This window comes from Glycine max, chromosome 2, assembly GCF_000004515.6.
Source record: "Glycine max cultivar Williams 82 chromosome 2, Glycine_max_v4.0, whole genome shotgun sequence".
In the NCBI taxonomy this organism is placed as follows: domain Eukaryota; kingdom Viridiplantae; phylum Streptophyta; class Magnoliopsida; order Fabales; family Fabaceae; genus Glycine; species Glycine max.
The window spans coordinates 7,488,323-7,514,827 of NC_016089.4; the positions used below are offsets into that span (position 1 = coordinate 7,488,323).

At 32.7% G+C, this 26,505-nt stretch overlaps 5 protein-coding genes across 7 annotated transcripts; 2 read left to right on the forward strand and 3 right to left on the reverse strand.

The window, feature by feature from the left end:
- Positions 1-607: 607 nt before the first annotated feature.
- On the forward strand, positions 608-6,256 carry LOC100817658 (cyclin-SDS). The gene is made up of 7 exons (XM_003519955.5): positions 608-1,872; positions 2,031-2,198; positions 3,839-4,005; positions 4,540-4,668; positions 5,004-5,181; positions 5,578-5,622; positions 5,907-6,256. The coding sequence occupies exons 1-7, from the start codon at positions 718-720 to the stop codon at positions 5,937-5,939; spliced, it is 1,875 nt and encodes a 624-aa protein (XP_003520003.1). The 5' UTR covers positions 608-717; the 3' UTR covers positions 5,940-6,256.
- Positions 6,257-7,267: 1,011 nt separating this feature from the next.
- Positions 7,268-11,346, reverse strand: LOC100812665 (uncharacterized). 2 transcript variants are annotated; one of them, NM_001253939.2, is given in 6 exon segments: positions 7,268-8,181; positions 8,872-8,955; positions 9,156-9,231; positions 9,336-9,439; positions 9,976-10,059; positions 11,099-11,246. In NM_001253939.2, coding segments are annotated over 6 exon segments (933 nt in total). In that variant the 5' UTR covers positions 11,105-11,246; the 3' UTR covers positions 7,268-7,602.
- A 3,366-nt stretch (positions 11,347-14,712) lies between these two features.
- Positions 14,713-16,632, forward strand: LOC100818185 (putative pentatricopeptide repeat-containing protein At1g12700, mitochondrial). The gene has a single exon (XM_003519956.5). The coding sequence runs from the start codon at positions 14,719-14,721 to the stop codon at positions 16,486-16,488; it is 1,770 nt and encodes a 589-aa protein (XP_003520004.3). The 5' UTR covers positions 14,713-14,718; the 3' UTR covers positions 16,489-16,632.
- LOC100818719 (probable pectinesterase 29) lies at positions 16,421-20,110 on the reverse strand. Of its 2 annotated transcripts, XM_041011636.1 has the most exons (5): positions 19,204-20,110; positions 18,478-18,637; positions 17,970-18,067; positions 17,551-17,798; positions 16,666-16,800 (listed from the first exon to the last, which is right to left on the reverse strand). In XM_041011636.1, exons 1-4 carry the CDS (start codon positions 19,476-19,478, stop codon positions 17,582-17,584), a joined length of 750 nt encoding a protein of 249 aa, XP_040867570.1. In that variant the 5' UTR covers positions 19,479-20,110; the 3' UTR covers positions 16,666-16,800; positions 17,551-17,581. The 2 variants fall into 2 exon arrangements, with proteins under 2 accessions (XP_040867568.1, XP_040867570.1); XM_041011634.1 differs by lacking the exon at positions 17,970-18,067 and having other exon boundaries at positions 16,421-16,800; positions 19,204-20,101.
- A 521-nt stretch (positions 20,111-20,631) lies between these two features.
- On the reverse strand, positions 20,632-25,208 carry LOC100819252 (probable pectinesterase 29). The gene is made up of 5 exons (XM_003519958.4): positions 24,855-25,208; positions 24,280-24,439; positions 22,763-22,972; positions 22,249-22,496; positions 20,632-21,641 (listed from the first exon to the last, which is right to left on the reverse strand). Exons 1-5 carry the CDS (start codon positions 25,085-25,087, stop codon positions 21,482-21,484), a joined length of 1,011 nt encoding a protein of 336 aa, XP_003520006.1. The 5' UTR covers positions 25,088-25,208; the 3' UTR covers positions 20,632-21,481.
- Positions 25,209-26,505: the final 1,297 nt, after the last annotated feature.

Here is a 26,505-nt window from a genome sequence, read left to right on the forward strand (position 1 = left end):
TCATCTCTTTGCTTATTTTTCCTAATCAAAACAAGTATAAATTGTAAAGTTTTCCTTTACACAATATATTTCGTTTAAACATTTTTTTTACTGTGGTACGTATCACTTCAACGATACCTACCCCTTTTCATAATCGTCCTACACCACAAATCTCTTTAAAAACCAAATGTTTACCCAAAATATATTTTTGTTTCAACAACTCAATTAATGAAACTAATCACAATTCACAGAACCTCTTGAAACCCTCGAAGCCATACACATCATTTCAATTTTCTGTGTCGCATTAATTGATCTCGAGCACAACAACCTTCTTCCACAATTCGGTTCTAGCTAGGTCTTGCAAATGCGCAAAGATCATTTACATTTCATAATTTGAGATTAATATCACAAATCCCAAATTATTTACTCTAAAATATTGTTAATTCCCAGTCAAAAAAATACTTGTAAATCCAAAATACTAGTATTTGTCAACTTAAATAATTAATTAATGAGTTTCCAAAAACAATTTTTACAATCAACAAGCGTGGACGTGGTGCACGGAAAACGCATTACGTGGGACCGCACCGTATAAATACCCCTCCAACCTCGTTTTTTCTTCCTTCCCTCAACTCCCGTAACCGTTCAAGCACACTTCCCACACACTCTCTCTTCATTCAATCATAACAACAACAACGATTTTCAATTTTCTCTCTGCGTTTCTTCGTTAACCGAACTCCAATGGCATCCAGATCGAGAAAATCGAAGCGCAAGCTCGAGCCGGAGCCACATCCGCTCGTCATCACCAAGAAGCTCCGGCAGAAGCTCCCTCGCCGGCGCCGTCAAAACATCTCGCCAGTGCTCCTCGTCGGCATCTCCGCCCAGAATCCTCGTTTCTCCGTCGATTCCAGCTCCGTCTCCGACTTCGCCGTAGGCGAAGCCTCGTGCAACTCCAGCAGAGCCTCCGTCGCCGGCAAGGGAAACATAAACTCGAGAAACGAATTCTCGACCGATTCAACGAGAAATCGGAGATTCGAGAAGCGGAACGAGAACGAAGTTGAGGTGTCGGAGTCTTCGTGCGTTGACTCTGCTTCGTTCGCGAGCGAACGTAACAGAAGCTTGATTCTGAAGTTTAAAAGAGAAGATAAGAATCTAAACGAAAACGACGACGTTTCGGAAGCGTGCACGAAATCTGAGATTACTACTGTTCTGAAGTTCAAAAGCGGAAGCGAGACTAAGAATGCAAAAGAAGACGACGACGTTTGGTGCGCGAAGTCAGAGATTACTTGTAGCGAGGAACAGTTCAATTCAAACTCAAAGTCCTCCGGTAACGGTAACGGAAACATAAAAGTCTCTTCGGATTCAAACGCAAACGACTTCGTGTCGTTTAGTTCCGGTGTTCGCGCGTCGTCGTTTCATGAGGAAGCGAACAGAAACAAGGAAAACACTAAAAACAGAGCATCGGAATCTGAATACTCTGAAGTTTCTAGAAGCCTCCACGTGGAAGAGAATTGCGCTGATTTAATAGCGCAATCGATGACGAAGGAGGATTCGGATGTATACGACGTCGTTGCGGATCTCGCTTGCTCTGAGGATCTGCGTTTCTCGTACTGCAACGACGACGACGACGACAACGAATCGGAGTACTGTTCGAGTCAGGGAACCGTGTTATCCGAATTTCATTCCGAGCTTTTCGGCGAATGCTCGCAGAATGAGCTTTCGGATTACTGTCCGTCGTCGCTGTTCGTGGATTCCGGAAGCCAGTTTTCGGAAGGATCCGTCGGAGAAACTCCTTCGCCGACGCATTTGTTGTTCCTTCAGTACAGCAAGGAGTTCGCAGAGCTAGTTTCTGCTCCTCCGTTGAAGAACGCTTCAAACGTTGAAGATGTTGTCAATGTAGGTTTTGCTTGCTTCGATTTCAGAATTCGAAGTTATTATATTTATATTATTATTACTTGTTCTGTTAGAAATTATTATCTGTTTAGCCTAGCTCTTATTATATGATAGTTTGTAATTATTAAATGTTAGTGTAATTTATTGTATGTGGATTTAAGTTTGTGAGATTTGAAGATTTGGATGACGAAGACAGCTACCAGATGCTGAGGAAGAGGGAGAGGAGGCAAGGCTATGTGTTGAATTATGGTGATGGATATTTCTCTACCACTGAATTCGGAGACACCGTGATTGAGCAACGTGCGCAAATGGTTCACTGGATCATTGAGGTAGGTTTGTCTAAAACAAAATCCAACTCATTATATTATTATATATGCTGTTACTCTTGTCGTTTGATTAATTTCACTTTTATATAGTTTTTGAGTAAATAAGTACGCCTTAAAAAAAAGAGTAAATAAGTACAGTATATGTTATGAATTGTACTAAAATTTAGTTACAATTTATCATATATAATTTATTTCTTCATGATTTTTGATTGATTAATGACCGAGTATAAAAATTAAACAAGTTGATTAAGGAGAGCTCGTGCTTTGATTATTAGTTAGTTGTTATTTTTATTTATTTATTGGTGTATAGATAGTCGCTCTTTATTGAGTCAGGTTTTGGATGGTGAGTGAGTGAGCGAGAGAGAACAACACGTTTGAAGAGTGAGTGAGAATCAAACTTGATTCGGTTAAAAAGGTAAACACTTTGTACAACAAGTTGTTGGGAGTAATATTGAATGGCGTCCAATTGTCTCGTGACACGTCAGAGTCATTTGGAAGACGAAAGCCTCTACGCTAGTATCGCGGCGGACTTGAGTAAATCCCTGTATCGTCATGCTTTTTGATGATGCAATCATGCAACGCACTTTTCTCGTATTCGTGCTCGTGCATGTGGGTAGTTACTTCACAAGGGATGATACATTTTGCTTTTCACTTAGAACCCAAAACATTGAGGAGCATTGGAGTAGGGAAAAATTATTTCCTTCTAGTTAGTCGTCCCCCAAAAATTACTTACATTCAATTTTTGCGAGTCTAGCTAATGTTACACAAGTATAGATGCTACTGCGGTACATACACATACACTCACACACACACACACACACACATATATATATATATATATATATATATATATATATATATATATATATATATATATATATATATATATATATATTACACCAGTTTCACCATTATTTTAACATTTCATATATAGGTAGGATGCATTCGACATTTTGTATTGGAATGGCAAGGACTAAAGGAGCTTGACAGAAGATTTAATTGAATGGCAGGCCACGGCCTAAAAAAATAAAATAAACGCTACTTCTAATGAATATGCAATTGTTATGTTTCTACAAAATAGGAGTATTTCTTTTTTAAAATTTTAATAAAATTATTTCATAAATTAAACAAATGAATATAATATTATTTATATTTTTTATTATTTGAGCATTGTACATAGTGCGAAAATATTTCGGAGCATCAATCAACAACTCATGCCGTTTCTCTTATTAATTATTAATTTATTATTATTATTAATGTGTTTTTTATTTGAAGAAATTATTAATGTGGTTATTTTATTGTTGTTATCATCTTTCATGATCGAATAACCATAAGAACATTCTTTCCTTTTGATGAAGGGAATCCATTTTCTTTTTCCACCTGTTTCAGACAGCGACACTAATCATGAATATGTCATTTTTTATTTTTTGTCCATATAAAGCTTATGTATTTTGCTAACATACCGTCACCTACCAATTTACATTAAAAAAACTATTGTATGCATGCGAACCTATTTAGATTTGGATAACAATGTTTTTAGATTCAGGTATTGAGTCTGTCATTTCTAATTGCTGCATTTGTGGACTTTGAATTGCCAGTTGAATATTTTTTAAAATGCTTTATGTTTGAAACTTAATTGGCAGCAATCTTGTCGAAGACAGCTTCGGCAAGAGACTCTGTTTCTTGGAGTCAACCTACTTGATCGTTTCCTAAGCAAAGGATACTTCAAAGCCAAAAGAAACCTTCTAATTGTTGGAATAGCTTGCCTCACGTTAGCGACCAGGATCGAAGAAAATCAGCAATACAACAGGTTCATCATTTAATCTTTACATTTCTTCCCCATCCTCCAAGTTATCTTGGGCAAAAATGTCGTTTTCAATCATCCCTCTCTTTACTTGTATTTGGTTGATCGATTGTGAAGTGATTGTTAGTGACGGTCTTGAATTAAGGAAAATGGAAATAGATTATGATTTAATTTTTCTAGAGTTTGAGTTTATATATCCTCATTAATCATGCATTGTGCCTTAATTAAAAGAATAACAAATTTTCCCTAATGGTTCAAACATTATCCAATTTTCACATAAATTTTATTTTCTTACACATGAACTTTCTTGAAGTTTAGGTAAAAAAAAAAAACCATAAAGTTTGTAAGTTTTAATATCCCATGTGTAAAGTTAGCCAAAGCTGCTTGTAAAAATTTTTACTTTCTTCGTTTACATATTCTTGATTTTCGTACAACTAGGGAAAGTGAAAATTAACAGAACTTATAATTTTTTCTTCCAATTAAACTCATGAAAGCCATATTCAATGAATAATTGAACTCTTTTGTGGGTACTACGTACAGAGTGGGGCAAAAAAATTTCTACATAGGAAGCAATGTGTACAGTAGAAGCGAGGTGGTAGCTATGGAATGGGTGGTGCAGGAGGTGCTCAAGTTTCAGTGCTTTCTGCCTACCATCTACAATTTCTTGTGGTATAACTTTTTATTCTTTCAGCACGAATATGACCTGAAATTCTGCAAAAATTAAAGGTTAGCTAATAATCGTTGTTCAAGGTCTCCATTCATCATTAAAAAAAAAATCTGTTTCTTACTGGGAAACAACTTGAATTTTAAAATGAACGGTTGAAGCAAAGACTTGCTATCATTTCTCTAATAAGGGATTTCTTTTTGCCTTAAAAACTCTGCATAATTTATAAAATTAAAACAAACTTTTGTAATTGTGACTTCACATAGCCTCAATAAGAAAACTCATAAGCCTTTTTGTTTATGAATTCAGCTAAATAACACTCCACTCTATAATTTTTCAGGTATTACCTAAAAGCAGCTAATGCTGATGCAGTCGTTGAGAAGAGGGTCAAGTATCTGGCAGTGCTGGCACTGTCAGGTCATGAGCAACTGTGCTACTGGCCTTCAACAGTTGCTGCAGCACTTGTAATCCTGGCTTGTCTTGAATTCAATCAAATTTCATCCCACAAAGTCATAGGGGTAATTACATTATTGCGATATAGAACTAACTCTTTATTTGAATCTTAAGTTAACAGAGTCAGGGAGGTTAATCAAATGACACGATTTGGCAAGAACAGATTTGCTTCATAGATATCAGTTTAATTTGGTCATTCCTTGATATTTTAATAAATCATTGTTATTTTAGTACACAAAATCAATCAAAATGGAATACAATAGTATTTTTATGGTCTAGATTGGCACTGGAGTTTCAAAAAGATTGGCACTGAATGCAGAGTTGTGCGTGCATTCCTTTTTCCTGAATGCTCAATGTTTCTATTTTATATCTTTATTTTCTTTAGATTGGATTATCCTGTAATGTCCATATTAGATTGTGAATAGAATGCCGTATAGATAATTAATCTTGTGATTTTGCAGATTCACGTTAGATCAAAAGATGAGAATTTGTACGAATGCATAGAGGTATGCTAGTCCTATATATTTATTGTAATTTGTCAGTGTACATTTTTTTGAGGTTTAAACTAACAAAAAGAATAGAGAAAAAAACTGAAATACCATAATGAAAAAGCGCCTCACACTACAAGTATTATGAAATTAATCAAATCATTTCATTTATTTTGCTGAGAAAAACCCCACACCACGATTAGGATCGATGAAATATATCATTTTCGTTAATTATCATTCAATTTCTCCTATTATCAGTATTGTTCATGTATTTAACATGAAACTTATATTCACTTCAACAGAGCCTGGAGTGGGTGTTACGCTTTCCTGGATAGCATACTAGTTGGCGTGGAGGCATTAGTTATACAATTCAGTTTGGTGACGATGGTTCCTAACCATCAGAAGACAGAATGGCTTTCTTATGCCTGGTTGATTCTTCATTAATACAGAATAAATTCCATTTGTTTCCCTACCTGAGAGGAAGGGAATTCTATTTTTTTTTTCCTATGTAACTATATTGATTTTTCAGTATATCGATATAGAAGAAAAACATATACACATTTTTTCAGAAGCCGTGAGAACCTTACAACAGACAGGAAACTCAGCTGTTAACTGTTAATGACCTACAAAGATATTACAGGGTTATACAAAAGTTATCTAGCATTATACTATGTAATTCTTTCTTTTGTCTTTTGTTGCCTCCATGCAACCTCTATCATATTTGGTCACTAGGAATTTTAATTACATAACATTAAAGCACTTTTGTTAAAAATGTCTAGATTTTCTATTAAAGTTATTTCTAAAGATATGCTTAGGAATTAGTTAAGAGAGAAATATGTTTGCCCGTGCAGGTTTATAACTTTTAACCACATTAATACAGAAAGTGGATGACTTTAGGTTAATTAGAGAATGACAATTATATATTTCACTGCACGCAAAAAGCATTTCAGGTTAATATCTGTTGCAGTTCGAGTTGTTACCATATCAAGATCCAAGAGACATGCATTTGTTAAAACTACTATGAAACAATTGTGATTTGTAAAACTTAAACAAATAGCACCAATGTATAGGCCTTGTATGTTTAAAACAGATGTGAAAATCATGAAGATCACCATCATCACCCCTTGAAAAAAAAAATGGGGAAAAAATTAGGGCTTGTTTGATTCTCTTCTCAATTTTTTGATTTAAAAACTGTTTTTTAAACAATTTCACCCTTCTTAGCAAATCAATTTCTCATTCCAAAATCTATGTAAGTTTTGAAATTTTTTCCAAAACTAAAAACAAGAAAACAGACAGCTGGGAGGTGTTTTCTCATCCTCTTTTAAATGCTCTAAATCTAATGTTCAAGGGATAAACTTTCAGAAAACAGAAATGTGCTCAGGAGACAAACACATTCAAATGTTCTAAAGATAAATGTTTCTGAAAACAGTAAACCAACAAGACACTAGTCTGAAACAACTGCATCAAGGATCATTAAAGCGAATTTCATTGCATCAAGAACATAGACTAAGCTGTCACCCGGTAGCTAAGAACTCAAGAATTCGCAAATGGAAAATCATCCAAGCCATTCAACACAGCAGGCAAATATAGATGTGAAAAAGCAAAGCTATATATTTATTCAATATTTTCATTGGAAAGGAAAACAAAAACAATGAACATGAACTTATCTGTCACGCTCTCCATGACATAATGTTCTGCAATATTAAATTATATTGATTGTCCTGTTTGTATTAAAATCCCTCCGTAAACGTATGACCTACAGGGAGAATTGAATGAAGAAAAAACTCAAAAAATAACAAATAACAAATAATTTTTTGAAATGAATGTTGACCATATTTAGGCACCACATCTGTCAGACAAACCTTTACATCACTATAACAATCAAGAAGACTTATCAATGTACAGCAAACTTGCAGGAACTGAAATCTGACAATAACTATGTTAACTAAATAAATCCAACTGTGTACGTGGGAATAAGGGATTCTGAATTAACTTGAGTTATAAAATTGTTGCCAGCTTTCTGTCATCATCTGAATTAACAGGAACTACTGCAGGGCCAATGTCTGAAGCCTCCTCTAAGTGCGTCTTTGCAAATTCATCAACAGTCCCTTTCCTTTCACCATAAATGATCTCGTTCCTTTCCACCACAGCCTGTTCAACCTTTTCCTTGGTCATCGTGCTGACATCCTCGGCTGCCTTTGCTATAGCAGTAAAGGCACTAGAAAACCATGAAGCTCCACTTTTTACGTAAGGATTGCTCATGATGGCAGATCCAGCACTACTTGCCTTTTGCTCTGCAGCAGCCATAGCAGACTTTGTCATTTCAGAAAGCTGATACCTTTCATCCATCTCTCTCACCTTTCCATTGAAAACAGCTGTTCCAAAACTTAGTTTATCACTTAAACCTATTTTACGATCAATGGAAGCAACTGTGGACGAAGCATTTGAGGTTAATTGATGATGTTCATCAAAGGCTTTTGCCTTGTTGATAGCATCCTTTCCTAAAATGAAACCCTTAGCAAGCATGGTGCTCATTACATCTTCAGCCTTCTTAACTGCATCAGGGCTTTGGTTTGTCTATTGAGAAGACCATTGTAAAATGCATATTAGAAGCTTCATAGATGCTTACAATTTAACAGTAAAAAAATTAAAATTTCCAAACTAGTTGGGAGGGAAGAATTTGTATTTTAGTCGCAGAGTTGCATAGATTTTGTATCTAGATCTAACTGAAGATCTAAGTCTCCTCTAGATCAGTGCAGCAGCAAAGTCTACAGTATATTTGACTTTAGCTCCAAATATAGCCATTTAAACTAAGTTATCAATCTAATGTCATAAGAAAATGTTTTAGTAGGGCATGGTTAGATCTGCAAAGATACAAGTGGTTAATTTGATTTTGCAGCATCATTTTAATACCAGAACTGTTTTTATTGCTGCAAGATAAATCATCAGCAGAACAAAAAAAAAAATCTAAAATTCTAGTTTACCCACACAACGATATTAAGCAGCATATAAAGTTGTCTGCAATATTGAAGCCAAAAATTTCAAACCCCCAAATTTAGGAGTCTATCAAGAATATCAACTTAATGAGACATATATAAAACATTAGTATTGACACAGATATTTGGGATACAACGCACCAACATTTTCAGCAAAAGTGTTCTTATCTCACATTTCACTACATATAAATGTACTAGTGGCAGCATGCGGTGCATGATGACCTCAGTTGCATGCCATAAAATAACACAAAATTAACAATTAAGTACTTACTGGACTTGAGGGAAGTGCTTCAGGGGGCAGCTGATACTTCTCCACAGGTGTGATGGTGACATATAGATCACCTATCTTGGAACCCTATATATAAAATTGAAGATTAAGCACATGATTTTTAAAACAAAATCATCTAAAAGTATCAATTTCTTTTTATGATGTTTTTATCAGTTTCAGGGATAGAATGGAAAGGATTAATAAGATACATTGGTGCAACCCATCTCATTATTATGAAATGTGATGTAACATTTTCAAAACTAAAAATTATTTGCATAAAAACATACCGTTAAGAGAACTGCCGTGTCTGCTCCCTGTGTATCCTTGAATGTAACATAAGCAACCTGAGTGTGACCACTTTCCCTGTAGAATTAAAAACAAAGATTAGGCAGACATCTAGTGTAAATGTTTAAACTTTAAACAATAACAATCATAAGAAATGAATAAAGCATTACAAGTGCTCTGACCTTTGCATCTCAATATATCGAATATCACCTGAGAATGAAAAGAATTCTTCAATGTCCTTCTTGAAAGTAACCAATGATATGTTGCTAACCTTAACTGTTTTTATCTGTAAGAAATCACAACGGAGTGAATGTGGAAATTTCTCCATGATGGGATTTGTCACTAATAAAATACCAACAAAGGACAGTGGGAAACAGATAAATTGGTTTGAAGGATTAACTAAATTAACCAAGATTGTAATAAACCAGAAAAGAAAAACAATTTTCCAAACAAAACAAAACTGAAATAGTTTTATATTCAAGTCATTTTAGGTCCCCAATTGTATGAGCTTGGAATTAGAATTTGAATCTCTATTATTGTGAGGGTGTATCCTAATTAAATGCTTTTGGAATTTTTTCAAGGCACTAAATGCTTCGACTTCTCATTAATTAATTTCTTTTTTCATTCCTTAACTACATCTATCAAGAGTTTTTAAATGTTGTTATTATTTCTGACACAGGTTTTACTGCTAAGGTGGCCAAATTCATATTGCTGTGACCAGGAATTCACCCTGGAAACATCATATTGATTGCTGGATCATGTATTCTACAATCCACAATCACAATGCTAACCAATGTTACTATGTAAAAATTTCTTCCTCACGTCTGACACATGAATAGTCCAATTTGGTGCAGCTGTGGATTGGGGAATAGCTTCAGCTCTTTGATCCGTATGTTCCACCATGGCCTGCACACAAGTTAATTTAAGGTATTTCTATGATGATATTTTGTATTTGTGTACAGTAGGGAGTGGAAGAAGCAATGACATGTACAAAAGGACAAAATGTAAACCCAGCTAGACAAACAGAAAAAATGATCCCTTTTATCAATTTGCTTCAAAAGAATTAAGAATATCCAATGATAAAATAGATGGTCATATTTTAATCACGAAAGCAACAATGGAATTAAGTGAAAGAAAGAACAACAAGATACAAAAGCCTAATGACTAATAAGTAGTACCCTCACAGCTCAGAAGGCAAGACACATGAACAAAGAGTCAATAAGCCAAGAGGAAAGGTTATACCAACAGACAGCATCAATGTGATAGTGTCGACTTCAAAAGAAGCAATTCAAATGGCATGAAGATTAGTCATGATAAATTCAAGCAATGAAACTTCATGACTTGACAACAACAACAACCATTCTTAGGCATGGAAGTGCATCTAACGTAAACTCTTATCATCGTAGAAAATAAGAATTATAAATCTGAGACATACAATCATACATGAATAGTCAAAATTAAAAGATAAATACAGGCCTTTTTGTAAGACCACTAACTTAATTTTGACCATCCATGTATAGTTGTATAGTCCAAATTTACAATTCTTATTTCTCACGCTAACCAAGATCGAGTTTTCACCCGGTACACTCTCCTTGGGCATTGGCCAAATAACAAACCATCCCCAAAACAATTTCCATTAGATCCAAAAGGGTCATTGGCAAACATTGCAGATCCAAAATTCCAAAGTAGTACTTCTTATATATATATTCATAACTACAACATCTAAACCACTAAAGGTTGCATATCACTTAATATAAATAAATATCAATCAAAGTAATAGTAATATAGTATAGTCCCCACTTCCCATTAAAGATATAAAAGGAAATGTGAGCATCAAGGCACAAAAACAACACAACGAGGCATTCATAAACAAAGAAGAAGAGAAGAAACCCAGATAGGATCTGAAACGAAAAGTGGATCTGAGGAAAAGGGTTTTGAGACTCACCGACATTTCGGATGGTACAATGTTTTTTTGTCAGAAGGAGGCAGCGTTCCAAAGAGGCGATTTTTTATTTTGATTTGAACGAAACGGATCAGAAGAATTATTGTTGAGGGAGGTCGTTCGTTGGTTAGGGTGTAATGAGTCATCATGTGACTGTTATTTGGCTGTCATTGTACATGTGATGATGTGAGTGGCTCTTGCGTAATTTTGCAACCGACGCCAGACTAAACTGGCTTATGCTTTCTATCAACATTGCAACCATCATTTTCTAATTTTTTTTAATAATTAATTTTCTTTTAGTAAATTAGTTTATTTTAAAATAAAGTAATACTTTCAATTATAATTTTATATTTAAACTAGAAATTAAATCACTGATCTTAATTAAGAGATCTAAGTGTCAAATTACAAAACACACCATAATTAAAAAAAAGATCACCTAATTTATTTGTCACATGCAAGAGATAACAAAACAAAGAGAGCCTTAAATATAAGAGGCTTCATTTCATAACATGACAACACATCAACTTTTTATCATTAGTCTCCTCTTCACCAAGGAAGAAAATAGTGGGCTTGTTCAGATTAGTGATCTCAACAGTCCCTTCCAACATCTTGGCCACCTTCCCTATAGTGGGTCTCAACTCAGGTCTATCTTGAAGACACCACATTGCAGTCTTCACCATCCTATTAACCGTCTCAAAATGTGCCCTACTATCATAAGCATCCCTAATCTGCCCATCCAAAATCTCCTCAACAGGCCCAACCAGGGAAGTACCACTCCTCACTCCTAACCACAGAGCCTTGTATCTCAAAGTTCCTAATCCCATTCACAAGCTCCAAAAGCACCATGCCAAAACTATACACATCAGCTTTTGAGGTAATTGGGTCTATAGTGATCCATTCAAGTGCCATGTACCTTGGTGTGCCCCTCCTCCTTGACATGGTCACTATGTCCTCTTTTTTCCTCAACTTATCAAGGCCAAGATCTGATATCTTGGGACAAAAATCATCACCTAGTAGAATGTTCTCAGGCTTTATGTCTCAATGCAAAACCCACTCCAAACACTCCTCGTGCTCCAATCCAATACAGGCCTTTGTTGTTCTAGTGGTGTGTTTGAATTTGGACTACTTGATTGGTTAATGGCTTTCAAGTGCAACCAGATGCCCATGTCGAACCCTTGTAAGTAAAGCAATTTAGGACTCAAACTCAGTTAGCCCCTTCTCACCCATCTTCCTAGATTCCATCCTTTTTACAACAGTTTTTGTTCCATCATGCAATTCTCCCTTGTATACAATGCCAAAACTACCTCTCCCCAGTATGTTTCCCTTATTGAAATTGTTTGTAACTTCCCTCAAAACTTGAATTGAAATCACCATATTACCAGCTTCTACATGTTGAACACTATTAGTTGAACTAAATACACCAGTTCCTCCAGCACCACCACCATCACTATCAACACCAGTACTTGCACCCGAACCTGCAGCTGCAACACTTATCTTTAAAGCATTTCCATCTTCGGAATTACAAGGATGTACCACTATTGCTCTTTGTTGGCTCGCTTATGTTTTCAACGCTACATAGCAAACACCACAACTGAAACTCCCCTATCCATAATCGAAAGCCACTACCAGTGTCAATTGGACAGAAATTATCAAGTTGATGTATTGATGGTCTTCTCGTACTCCTTGAGTTGCGGCGTCAAAGGCCCCATAAAAACCCAGATTTGAGGCACGAGATGCATATTTCTCTCCCTGTAAGTGCCATGAATATGCAACGTTGCCGGATCTAAAGCGGAGACTCAGATATGAGGATTAAGACTCTTTCATTTTTTTTTTTATCAGGGACTAAAAAAGTTGAGTGACAAAATACATGGTTAATCTTCTTTTTTTTTGTTTTTGGATTTCTTGTTAGCCTAAATAGTCATTTTTATTTTTGAATAGGTAAATTGTTGACAAATATGTCTATCTGATCGCTTAAATTTCATCCATTACTATTAATAAAATCGATTACGTGATACAGAGGAGGAGGAACAAATTTATTATGAAATTTATCTATAACGTGATTATGGTGAATAAATTAGACAAATTACTATTATTGAACCTACATATCAATAATTTTTTGTTGAACAAAAATATCAATAAATTACTATTATTGAATCAAAATGTCAATCAATTTCTATTGTATCAAAATATTAGTAATTTTTAATTAGACGTAAATGTCAGTAATTTTTTGTTGAATTCAAATATCATTATTTTTCTATTAGACTAATTTATTAGACCCCAATTGTTTATTAGTAAAACAAGTATACTAACGTGATTATATAAACCGTTCAAAAAATTAACACAAAATTGAAATATGATAAGATATTAAATATTAAATAAGAGACTTTTTCTAATAAAATTCCAATTAACGGCATCAAACACTTTTCTTTGGGTATTTCATATTATTGTAAATTTTGAAATAAATTAAATAATATAGACACAAATATTAAAACTACATATTTACAAAAAAAAAACCCTCTTTTTTTAATGAAAGTGTAACAGATGAAATCAATTCATAAAATAATTGTATATTAAATTCGTCTTTAAATTTTACAATTTTTAACTATCATCTTAATTTACTTGAAATAAATGAATATGTTTACATTCTAAATGATAATAAACATAAATTTGTTAAAACTATTTTGTTTTTTTTTCTATTTTTTTAGGCAATTTTTTTATGCACAAGTATATCTTATTTCTTAAAAAATAACCTTATAATTATGTTTTAAATATAATCACAATTAAGACTTTTCATTTATTTTCAAGTTTGTTTAGTGTATATCATATCACTTCCACAAATTCAAATGGAATGAGTCACACCTTTTGAGTTACCAATAAAAAATGATAAATAGTCATTTTTGTTCTTAAATGTGTAAATGGTTAAAAAATTCATCCTTGGAAGATTAAAATTCAAAATTTGGGAAAAATTTATTCTAAAATGATATTTTACCCTTAATTGAAAGGAAATTTAGGGTCTAACAAATTAGTGTAATAAAAACATATAAATATTTAGATCCAACAAAAAATCACTGACATTTAATCTAATAAAAAATTACTGACATTTTAATACAATTAAAAATTACTAACACTTTGGTCCAATAATGATAATTTATTGATATTTTTTTTTCAATGGAAACGTAATGACATTTTCATCTAAAAAAATTATTAACATTTTCGTCCAACAAACAATTATTGACATTTAGGTTCACTAATGATAATTTATTGACATTTTCATCCAATCTATTTAGTATAATCACGTTGACAATCAATTTTGTAACAAATTTATTTCTTTGTGTCACGTAAATTATTTGATTAACAATCATGAACGGAAGTTAATGATCGAATAAATTTATCGTATTTTTTATACGTTTAGTGACTAAATTTTAAATTTTAATCTTTCAGAAATAAATTTATTAACAATTTACACATTGAAAAACAAAAATAAGTATTTATCCATTTTACTTTAACACAAATTACACTCTTTAGGTTTTATTTTTGGGGTAAATTTGTCAGCCAATTTGTTCTCTTCTCTTTCTTATTTATTTGTCGCACAGTGCACTTTTTAGGTTTTAGTTTTGGGAATAATGTTGCGAGCAAGAGGAAGAAGAGCTTCCCTTCATTGGTTCCATCTTCTTGTTCGACACTTGGGTTCTTTTTCCAATCCAACAGACTTTCGTTCTTCTTCAACCTTCACAAACAGAGCCCAATTCCTCGATTCCATGAGAAGCCTCAAAAGTGAAGAGTCTGCTCTGAGTTTCTTCCACAAAATGGTTGCCATGAACCCTCTCCCTCCCGACAAGGATTTCGCCACACTGTTCGGAGTCATTGTGAAGATGAAACATTACGCAACCGCAATTTCCCTGATCAAACACACGTATTCATTAGGGGTGAAACCCGATGTGCACACTCTGACCATTGTCATCAATTGTTTGTGCCATCTGAAGCACACGGTGTTTGGGTTCTCTGTATTAGGAGCCATGTTTAAAATTGGTGTGGAGCCCACAGTGGTGACTTTTGCCACACTGATTAATGGGCTGTGTGCGGAAGGCAATGTGGGTGCAGCAGCGAGGTTTGCCGATAGTTTGGAAGACATGGGCTATGAATCTAACAGTTACACCCATGGCACCATAATTAATGGATTGTGTAAGGTCGGTGACACGGCTGGTGCAATCTCGTATCTTGAGAAGATCGAGGGAAGAAATCGCGGTTTCGATCTTCTTATAGCTTACAGCACAATCATGGACAGCCTTTGCAAGGATGGGATGCTATGCCTGGCTTTGAATTTCTTCTCGGGAATGACCTGTAAAGGTATTCAACCTGATCTCGTCGCTTATAATTCATTGATTCATGGCCTTTGCAGCTTTGGTAGATGGAATGAGGCTGCAGCTCTTTTCGGTAACATGATGACAAAGGGAATCGTACCAAATGTGCAAACTTTTAATGTTTTAGTTGACAATTTCTGCAAAGAGGGGAAGATTTCAAGGGCAAAAACTATAATGTGTTTCATGGTCCATGTGGGTGTGGAACCTGATGTTGTCACGTATAATTCAGTTATTAGTGGTCATTGTTTGCTAAGTCAAATGAATGATGCCGTGAAAGTATTTGAGTTGATGATTCACAAGGGCCTCTTGCCAAATGTTGTAACTTATAGTTCATTAATCCATGGATGGTGTAAAACTAGAAACATAAATAAGGCTATCTTTGTGTTGGATGAGATGGTTAATAATGGACTAAATCTGGATGTTGTCACTTGGAGCACTCTTATTGGGGGCTTTTGCAAAGCAGGGAGACCAGAAGCTGCCATAGAATTGTTTTGTACAATGCACGAGCATCACCAACTTCCCAATCTCCAAACATGTGCCATTATTTTGGATGGACTATTCAAGTGTCAATTTCATTCTGAGGCAATATCATTGTTTAGGAAGATGGAGAAGATGAATTTGGAACTTAATATCGTAACATACAACATTGTTCTGGATGGAATGTGTAGTTTTGGAAAATTCAATGATGCACGAGAACTCTTTTCGTGTTTGCCAAGTAAAGGCATACAAATTGATGTTGTTGCTTATACCACAATGATTAAAGGTCTATGTAAAGAAGGACTATTGGATGATGCTGAAGACTTATTGATGAAAATGGAAGAGAATGGCTGTCCCCCAAATGAGTTCACTTATAATGTCTTAGTCCGAGGATTGCTGCAAAGATATGATATTTCAAGATCAACAAAATACCTTATGCTAATGAAAGGCAAAGGTTTATCAGCAGATGCTACTACAACAGAATTGCTTATCAGCTACTTCTCTGCTAATAAAGAAAATAGTGCATTACAAGTGTTTTTGCAGAAGTTTGTTTGAGTATTTAATAGTGGTTGAAATACCAACATTTTCGTTAGGGCCAACTGGTTCTGAAATAGGTGCATGGAAAAGAAACAATCATATACATCTGATGACTCATGCATGTTAATTAACATGCTGCTTAACTATGGTCCCTTTCTGAAAGTGATTTAGAGCTGCGTCAGGGTCTTTAGCCAACCATCGGTGCCAATGAAGCTAGTACTTGCCATCTTACTAACGGTTGATGAATCCAAATTCTTTAACCAACTTACTCGCTTGGAAGTGTCAGAACCAGGTCCAGAATTCCCATACTCAGCGAATGTTATGTGATCCCTGTAAAAATTAATTAATGGATTAGTTATTATAGATGAAAACCCAAAGCAAGCAAAATAAACGAAATAATTAATTAATCAAATAAATGAAACACAAAAGGTTGTACAATGAGAATAATTTTTATTTTAAAAATATGAGAAATAAAATTAGAATCATATACCAAAAAGGTTTATCCTAGTTGATTTGGACATGATGATCTTTGATTTTTTAGAATAAAAAAAATATAATTGTACATGGATGTTGATTAAATTAAAAGATGGTTATAACTACACGCTTTCAAAAAATATATGTATTTTGTTTTTTCAATTTTGATGATTTAAATTAAAGCATTTCAATTATTTTTTTTAAAACAATCAACCACACTTCTCATCACACGACTCTATTTTTAAGTCATGAATTGAACCATGGTTCTTAGTTAAGAAATACAAATGTTGAATCACAATTTTTGATAAATTATACATTTTTTCAAATCTAGATTGCTTTTACAATTCAAGTATTTCAAGTGACATATTGTAGCAAGGCTTTTCGAAAAATTGTTTACGGCCTAAATTAGGGTTGCAACATGATAGTTTTTGTGGCTTTTTCAATCAAAATTGTGACCATTAGTGAATGTGGCCAGAATTTAAAACCTTAATTATAGGTTAGGTTCTATGGATCTAGCTAGCATTACTCTAAATTGATCATGCATATATAAGTGACGTGTGTTTGTTTATGTGGAGAAAATGGAGTCTAGAAGAAGGAGGATCTTACTCTTGGCCAGCGAAGCCCCATGGCTGCCAACCTAATGGTTGTATAATGTTGGACATTTTAGTATTATAGAAAATAACTCTAGCATAACCTCTCCATGGTCTTCCCAAGTAAGTTGTACCATTTCCAATGATATTGCATTGCTTAAAAACAAACCCATTTGAATCGTTTGGATCTGTTCTCCCTTGTGCGGTGATAAAACCAATAATGCCAGGACCAAGATTAGCATCAATAGCGGATATGGTACAGTCCTGAAAAAATAAATTATATAATCAAAATTATCTTTCCATTTATTATATTCAAAACAATTGTTCCACACTTTAATATTCACATTATATTGTTGTGCATTGTGGATTGGGATGCATCCTTTTATATCCAATATCTTAATATATCCACCAAAAAATAAAAATCATTGTTACCACCTCATATAAAGATTGGGCAGTGCCGAAGATAAAATCCACAGCACCTTGAATTGTACAAGACTTGAAGTAATGTCTTCCTTGTTCATCCCACAGAGTGTCTTGCAAACCAAAGAAGCCAACGTCATAGAAGTATGCACTATCTTATTGATTATTAATTAGCTACAGCTATTAGATTAGGATTTGCCATGTATTCTCAGCAAAATAGAGAACACATTAACAAGGGTTTTTAAAACTTTAGACGAAAGAACTTTTCATCATTTACATTTAACAGGATCAATCAGGATCTTCTTTGCAACAAATGGCATAAATTCATAGGTAGCAACGAGTTAGCATAAATAAATAACATAAAACTATTCATTACAGTTCAGTTCATGGAAAAATGAATGGGAGAGAAGAATATGAATGACCAAAGTATAAAGAAAAACGTTTTCATTAATGTTTTGAAATATATATAAAAAAAAAACTTCAAAAGAATGAAATAAATAAATAAAGCAATTTGTTTTCTCACCCTAAAGCTAATGGACTTGACGACAACATTGTCAGCCATGGTTGTGAACGTAGGACTCTCTGCACTTGAATCATGGTCATCCCACTCAACAAAAGTGTTCTTTTGTCCCTCGCCTTCTAGTACGATGAAAGGCTTGTCAAAACTGATCTTCACCTTTTCCCTTTCAACATGTAACACATATTATTCGTATTATTTGAGGATACAAATTAATATTGGAATCGAATTGGTAGACATTACATTACATTTCATAACGTAATTTCAGTCATTCAAGAGAATTTTTTTAATATTATATATGCACATACATAACAAATCGAACATGTATTGAAATATCATCGGTCACCAAACATGAGTCAAATCCTAAATTGCAGCTAATTAAACTATTTCATATCCTAGTCAAATTTTAATTATTTCCGTTAAATCTCGGACAATTTTAAAAGCTTGCAATTAAAAATAAAAAATAAGAAAATAAGATGTATACTGATAGCGTAAAGTTTTGTTTGAATATCAAACATAATTTTCTTAAAGCAAAACTATTTATTAATAGAGAGAATCAAACATAATTTCAAAATTGTTATAAATGGTTGAAAATACTAATGTAAAATCTTTTAAATTTGGTAATGACATTATCAAAATATGACATGTTGTATATATGTAACAAATATTAATTATAAATTAAATCCTGAATTTGATTGAACATAATGGAGGAAATTGCTTATTAATTTTTACCTGTAGGTGCCTGCCTTCACATAGATATAAACCCAATTCTTGTTGTCAGAAGAAATTGAATCAATAGCAGATTGTATCGTAGAGAAGTCTCCATTCCCCGATAAGTCCACAATAATTGTCCCGGAAGAAGAATGGGATGTTTTGTTTGCAATTTGTTTATTGTTTCTTTGTTCGTGATGATGATGGTGATGATGATTGTGATTAGCATGCACTAACACTATTTTAACACTCGTCAAAAAAAAGAAAAATGTCAAAAGATACCAACCAAGATACATGGTGATCGCGAGAGAAAACACAAGTTTTTTGAGAGCTGAGAAGTTCAACTCTTGTGTCAATGTAGATTTGTATTTGAAGAGGCAAATTATTTATGGAGTTAATAAGAAGAAAGGAAAGTGAAAGGTTTAGGGAAAGATTTCCACTCACCCAAAAATAAATATTATACTCATATTAAAAGAAATATTTTTTTTGTCTATGATATGGGGTCGTATAAGGAATTTTCTTCAATTAATGCTTTGCTTTTCTAGTCAGAGGAATCATAGTTTGAAGATCAAGAGAATCATTTATTATAAATAAAAATATGATTTAGTTTCTATGTACATCAAATTTTTGTATTGACTTTGGTATTTTTTAATTCTTCTCATTGAAGCTTCTTAATGCTATGAAACAGCTTCCTTTTTTTAAATATATTTTCCTTTTACTGCTTCTCAATTAGTTATTCTTAATTAATGACAAAAATTAGTTATTTTTAATTAATAAAGTAGAGCCCAGGTCTATTTTTTTTTATTACTAAGAATAAGAATTAAACACTAAGAAGATTTTACAACACTCACATTTTATTCAATTAATTGAGTTAGATATTTAGTATATCTTAATTTAAATAGTTTTCTTATCATGATTTCATTTTTCAAATCTTATTATATGTTACTTTCATGTTTCTAATTATCTATACTTTTTAATGATTTTAATATTCTTTCTTAAGTATATTTTTAATTTATATTTTCAAATTTTTTTCACTGTCATCAAATAATAAATACTAATTTTTATTTATTTAAAATATCAAGAGTATCATCGAATTAAGTCTCAATGTACAGAAGTCAATACAAAACTTTGATGAACACCGTTGAGACTTCTTTATGTTATGCAACGGCTTCCTTTTTTGTAAATATTTTTTTCCTTTTACGACTTTTCAATCAGTTACTTTTAAATAATGATAAAAAAATCCACCAATAAATTATTTTTTAAATTACTTTGTTACATAAAGTATGCAATATACACACAGAATTTGTGGAATAAGATCTGGATTAAATCACAAAATACATCATTAGAAAAAGACTAAAGTTTAAGTGTGAGTAAATTTTGGACTGGTGATTAAATTCATAGTCAATTCAAGAAATCAAAGCTTGCGAGAATATTTCAGAATGTCACTAAAAGCTAAGATTATAATTATGGTGGTTATTCCAAAAAAATATTAATATCAATTATTTTATTGAGTTGTTCTTAAATACTAAATTATTTAGCAATTGCAGCAAAAGGAAATGAGACTAGTTAATTAATTGCAGCAATTGAAGCATCATACCTTTCACCTACTTAATGGTCCAAAAAATGCACTCAAACTTCTGCAATTTCTAATGCCAAGAGTTGCAATTTATCTATCAAAGTTGTTCACACTTGATCGAGTTGAAAGTGAGGAGAAATTAACAAAGGATTTTCAAATATCACCTTCTAGAGATGGAGCTTCCAATCCACACTTGTTAGTTCAAAAATACTAGTAAGACTATATTTCGATCAGCTAATACTTTTTTCTATTATCAGCAAATAATAGAGAATATATATTAAGCCTTAGCACAAAGAGTGACCAAGATTAGGAAAGAAATTATACTACAAATAGAACTCGTAAACATAATCCCCCTTCTCTATCAGTGCATGAACTAAATCTAAGCACATATCAGTGCATATGCCTATAACAAAATTCACTAAAAATATATTTACGAGTTATACACACATCATATAAATACACGGCAACCATAGTGTATATATCTATCATAAGCATCATATTTCGGCTAATATTTACATATATAACACGTAACTAAATTATTTAATATATAAAAAGAGTTAATAATATATCATACGAAGATTCATCGTCAAAACCACATGATGGTAGTAAACTACTTGATCATGCAGTTGTTCCTCATACAGTTGAAGCTGCTGATGCTTTTTTATTATTATTTGTTTATTAAATTTTTGGGCCTGCAATTCCTTTTTCAGATCGATATCAGCCTTAGAACTGTTGGTTTTGAAGCCAACCTTCAGTGTCAATGAACTTGAGGCTTGCCATGTTCTCAATTGTTTTCAAATCCAACTTCTTGGTCCAACTCACTCGCTTAGAAGGGTCAGAACCTGGCCCAAAATTTCCATACTCTGCAAATGTTATGCGACCCCTGCAAATTTTGATACCCATATATGAAATTTATGTCTGTGAGAGAGATTCGAATCACTTCCTGAAATTCATGATCTCTCTCTCCTAGTTCCTTCAACCACTTAAATAATCTTATAACTCTTTTCAGAAAATTCATAGTATTTTTTAGTGTCACAAAATTTACAATAACTTACATATCACTTTTAATTAATTGAACTAGATCTCCATAATAAATGGAGTAACATGATTATAATTTATTAAGAATTACATTAATACTTCCAAATTTAAGTATTAAACTTATTAAAATAAGAGAAAATCACTTTAATAAATTTGGTAAAAACTCATTATTAAGTGGTTTGTTTGGATAAACTTTTCCTAAGAACTCTTAGAAGGGGAAAATAAAAAAATAAATCACGAAATTAAAATTAAATTTTTCATATGTTAATATGTAAAAGCTCTTTCATTTTTTTTAAGAAAACTATATCAGAAAACTTCTTCATATCATCTAAAAAAGAAATTCATTTTTTTTCTTCTAGAAGTCGTAACTCTTACATTACTTTATATTGAACATAAATTCCGTTATACCCATATGTATACAATTGAGGTAGGAAAGAGAGAATTGAACTTACTCATATCCAGCAAAATCCGATGAAGTCCAACCACTAGGTTGTACAACGTTGGTCATGGTGGTGTTGTAGAACAAAACCCTGGCATAACTTCTCCAAGGCCTCCCCAAGTAACTCGACCCACTTCCGAACACATGGCAGTCTTTGAAAACAAACCCATTTGCATCTTGTGAATTTTCTCTGCCTTGTGCTGTAATAAAACCCGAGAGGCCCGGAGCTAGGGCCCCACCAATAACAGATATGGAACACCTCTGCCAAAAAAGTTTACTATATAAACAAATGATAGTTATGAATTATGAGAATAGCGTGTGAAATGTTTATTTGAAACAAGTGAGTGAAAGTATTCCATTTTAAGTTGGATATTCTAATTTATTCTTACGATACATGATTTCACCTTTGTTTAACAACCACGATACTCCTCATCTTTCCATGGATGGTTGTTTTTGTTCGCCATATTTAAACATAATAATCATCACCGAGAAGAAGATAAACAATGCCACTAATTAATTATTATTACCTCAAATAAAGATTGGGCAGCACCAAAGATAAAATCAACAGCACCTTGCATGGTACAAAGCATGTAGTAATGTCTTCCTGCAACATCCCATAAAGTGTCTTGTACACCAAAGAAACCAACTCTGAAAAAATAAGCCTTGTCGCCACTTACCATCGCAGCCACAGCAGGCACATTCTCGTGTTTATTATTTATTGGATTGTTGTATGAGTTCTGTTCCACATACACAAATTCAAATGTAAGAAAAATACTATATCTCAATACCTCTATCCCATCTCATTATTTTGGTTGATGTAAAGGCTCACATATCTAAAGACAAATGTGTGCTATAAAGGAAAAACATAAACTCTATGTACAAGAGTCATGTGCATATACGAAAACTACCAAATTTAATTAATTACCACTTGTTACAGAGCAATAGGTATGAAAGTCTAAACAATAAGTATTAGATTTTTTGCCAAGGATTCTAAAGCTTCTTAATCCAAATTGTTCATAATCAGTTGGAGACCAATTCTTTGTAAAAAGCAAAATAACATTTTACACTTAAAAATATTCTAAGATAGTAATGAGTTCGTTAGAAATCAGCATCGGGTTTCGAACAAACTCCCGCCCCCAAACACTTAAGACCAAAACTGACCTTGGTCAAATAAATTGTAGTTTTTTGTCCAATTTTCAGTTCAGTTGCCATGATGGGAAAAACAAGGACCAAGGACACATAAATTCGTGGTAGGACATACCATTCATTAAAAATATTGTTGATAATTAGATTTGTTATCTTACATAAGATAAAAAAAATTATATAATTGATTTTTTTAGTAAATAAATGTTTTTAGTATATAATTTTATAATTAAAATTTATAACAAATAATTATTTTGAATATATAAATTTTATTTATTTCGTGTGGGCGGACGGATGGATGCCTGGGTGGGTGTGAGTGGGTGAATATTAAAATATTTAATTGAGAGGGTAAAAAAAGTGAGTGTTACTAATTTATAAAATAAGAGTATATTTGAAAGAAAAAGGATTATATACCATCTCCTTTTTATATTTTGTTTTTCTCAAGGAAGGAGTTTCAATTCAGAGCAACATTGACGGATCAAAAAAAAATTCAGAGCAATATTGTTTTATTGACTGAGGTGAAATAAGCAAATTTCAATCCTTGAATGATAGATGGATGACTATTATTTGAATTAACTTAAATATCACATAATTTAATATATAGACGATTCGGTTCCTAATATTTGTTTATCTATCAAATATCACATGATGAATTAAACAAATTCGTTGCCAAATATTTGCTTATCATGACTTAAATCAGGAAAAATATTCACAAATAATAAATAAATAAATTAAAAGGAAAAGGATTTGAAAGTAAGAATAAGAACCTCACTGAAAAAAAAAATAAGCAAATTCGATTAAGAAAAAAGAGGCAACAATACATATTAATTTGTCCATTGATGGCATACAGAAAGTTAAGGTTTTAAATGAAACAGTAGCTAGCTAGGTTTAACATTCTTACCCTAAAGCTCATGCATTTGACAACAAGATTGTCAGCCATGGCTGCAAACGTAGGGCTCTGAGAAATATCATTGTGATCATCCCACTCAACTAAAGTTCTCCTCTTTCCCTCCCCTTTTAGTATGATGAAAGGCTTATCGTAAGGAATCTTCACTTTTTCTCTGAAACAAACAAAATAACAACATTTATTTTTTCAGTCCATTGAGATTCAAGGAATTAATGTCACAATCAATTCAATTAAATTATTACATTATAATCATATATACCTCAACTACACTACAAAAGAAACGCATTTACCAATGCAAAACAATGATAGACATATATTTTAAAATCGTTTCCATTAGTATAGTTTTATTTTATATAACTTTCAAAATAATTATTACAAAACTCAATAATTTCTAATTGCATGACAATTTATATAGTTAGATAGCACTTTAGAATATTCTAATTCAATTCAAAATATGATGCATTATACCAACGATATATAACAAACCAAAACAATATGCATCAATTTCCCAATGCCTTAGGATATATGTCATCGTTTTTTGTTAATGGAGGAGAAGAATTTAGTTTTACCTGTATGTACCTGCCTTCACCTTGATAGAAACCCAATACCTGTTATTAGAAGGCACTGAATCAATGGCAGATTGTATGGTAGAGAAGTTTCCATGCCCTGATTGATCCACCACTATTGACCAGTAAGGTAAATGTTTATTTCCAACATTTCTATAAAACTGAGCATTAGCTACCTCTGCTCTCAATCCCACCAAGAGAAAGAGACACACAAAGCAACACCAATGAAGAGACATGATGATGGATCAAAAAGATAAAAAACAAGCAATTGATGGAATGCTGAGAAGATTAAGAAGTAAAAGTAAGAGCCCTCACACAAGAGGAGACAAGGTCCAACCTTGTTTGCAATAATCAATTGAAATCTACAAAAAATAATGTCTGTATTTAAAGACCATAAAAATTCTCTGTTCTGTGGATGGTAAGTTAAGAAAGTCAAAGGCCGGGAGGGTAATGCAATTACAAGGCTATTCAATCATGGGGATCTTATTTAATTCTTATAAATAAATAATAATACACATTTTGTGAATTTTAGGAATAATGTAAACATGTTTATTTCGATGTTATGAAATTTTACATTAATTGATTCACTTGCCTCTTTGGTTCCCCCATTGTGTGATCATATTTTATGTCAATGATATGTTGCTAATTAACCGAAATTAGGGCCGGCAAAAAGCAACTAATTAAAAGGTGATGTACATGTCCGAGTGTGGGAGAATCAATGTGATGTTAGGTAGTATTCATATATTTGATTCCCAACTTTGAGAGACATCAAAATATGCTTTTGGTGTGCCCCGTTTATTATCTAAAATAAAATAAAGGCTTTGAAATTAGAATGAAATTTTGACTTCAAATTTCATATGAAAAACATAGAGTTTTTTAAAGATTAAATAGCATCAGGCACTTGCATTTGGACCAGAAATGGTATAACTGAATATTGACTTTACTTTCTCTTTCTCTGTTTTCTTATTTTATGCTGTTACAAGAACGAATGCCAATGGATTTTGCGAACGAACTTTCTTGTATAAGTTTGTTTTGGTCGTCTTGTTCTTAAAATGGTTGTTTCATTTCCACCTTCTAACAAAGATGACAAAATAGAAAAAACCAGTCTTTCATTTCAGGAATTTTCAATTTTATTTTATTTTCTTTCTCAGTGTAAGTTTATTTTGTCAGTTCACAGTTGTGATTTTAATATAAATTAATGAGACAAACTATTTGACATTCAGAAAAAATTACATAAGTAGAAAGTAAATATCAAGTTATGCACAGAAGAAAAAAATTGGTACACGCACCAAAATGAATGAAATAAAATGAAAAGATTATGTTATACTTTTTTTCCCTATATAACACAAGAATATAACACTTCTTAACTTACTTAATTTCTTAAAGGACAATCAGAATTCAAACCATAGATTACTTAATTAAGGGCACAAACTATTGTCCAACCGTTGTTAATATACTTTTTAACCTACCAATGTCTATTTATTATATTTTTATAAATCACCAAACGAATATATTTCAATGCTATATTTTCTCTCATTTGAAATTCAATTTTCGTACTACTCACTAATACCTTGATAATTGTTTTGGTCAGGAACTCACCAAAACATGAATATTGAATACCTTCATAATTTGATTCGTAAGGAAGAAACGATCT

Bases quoted from the DNA above. Each gene is read 5' to 3' on its own strand.
- LOC100817658 (XM_003519955.5), top strand. From the start codon at position 718: ATGGCATCCAGATCGAGAAAATCGAAGCGCAAGCTCGAGCCGGAGCCA. The intron at 2,199-3,838 runs GTAGGTTTGTCT...CTTAATTGGCAG, and splicing joins TGGTTCACTGGATCATTGAG to CAATCTTGTCGAAGACAGCT. The intron at 5,623-5,906 runs GTATGCTAGTCC...TCACTTCAACAG, and splicing joins ATTTGTACGAATGCATAGAG to AGCCTGGAGTGGGTGTTACG.
- LOC100812665 (XM_006574398.4), bottom strand. The intron at 9,232-9,335 runs GTCAGAGCACTT...TTAATTCTACAG, and splicing joins CGATATATTGAGATGCAAAG to GGAAAGTGGTCACACTCAGG. The intron at 8,956-9,155 runs GTATGTTTTTAT...TTTTATATATAG, and splicing joins ACACGGCAGTTCTCTTAACG to GGTTCCAAGATAGGTGATCT.
- LOC100819252 (XM_003519958.4), bottom strand. From the start codon at position 25,087: ATGTCTCTTCATTGGTGTTGCTTTGTGTGTCTCTTTCTCTTGGTGGGA. The intron at 22,973-24,279 runs GTAAGAATGTTA...TATGTGGAACAG, and splicing joins TCAAATGCATGAGCTTTAGG to AACTCATACAACAATCCAAT. The intron at 21,642-22,248 runs GTAAGTTCAATT...CAAAATTTGCAG, and splicing joins TCGGATTTTGCTGGATATGA to GGGTCGCATAACATTTGCAG.
- LOC100818719 (XM_041011634.1), bottom strand. From the start codon at position 19,478: ATGTATCTTGGTTGGTATCTTTTGACATTTTTCTTTTTTTTGACGAGT. The intron at 18,638-19,203 runs GTAAAAATTAAT...ACATGTTGAAAG, and splicing joins GTGAAGGCAGGCACCTACAG to GGAAAAGGTGAAGATCAGTT. The intron at 17,799-18,477 runs GTGAGAAAACAA...TTATTTTTTCAG, and splicing joins TCAAGTCCATTAGCTTTAGG to GACTGTACCATATCCGCTAT.
- LOC100818185 (XM_003519956.5), top strand. From the start codon at position 14,719: ATGTTGCGAGCAAGAGGAAGAAGAGCTTCCCTTCATTGGTTCCATCTT.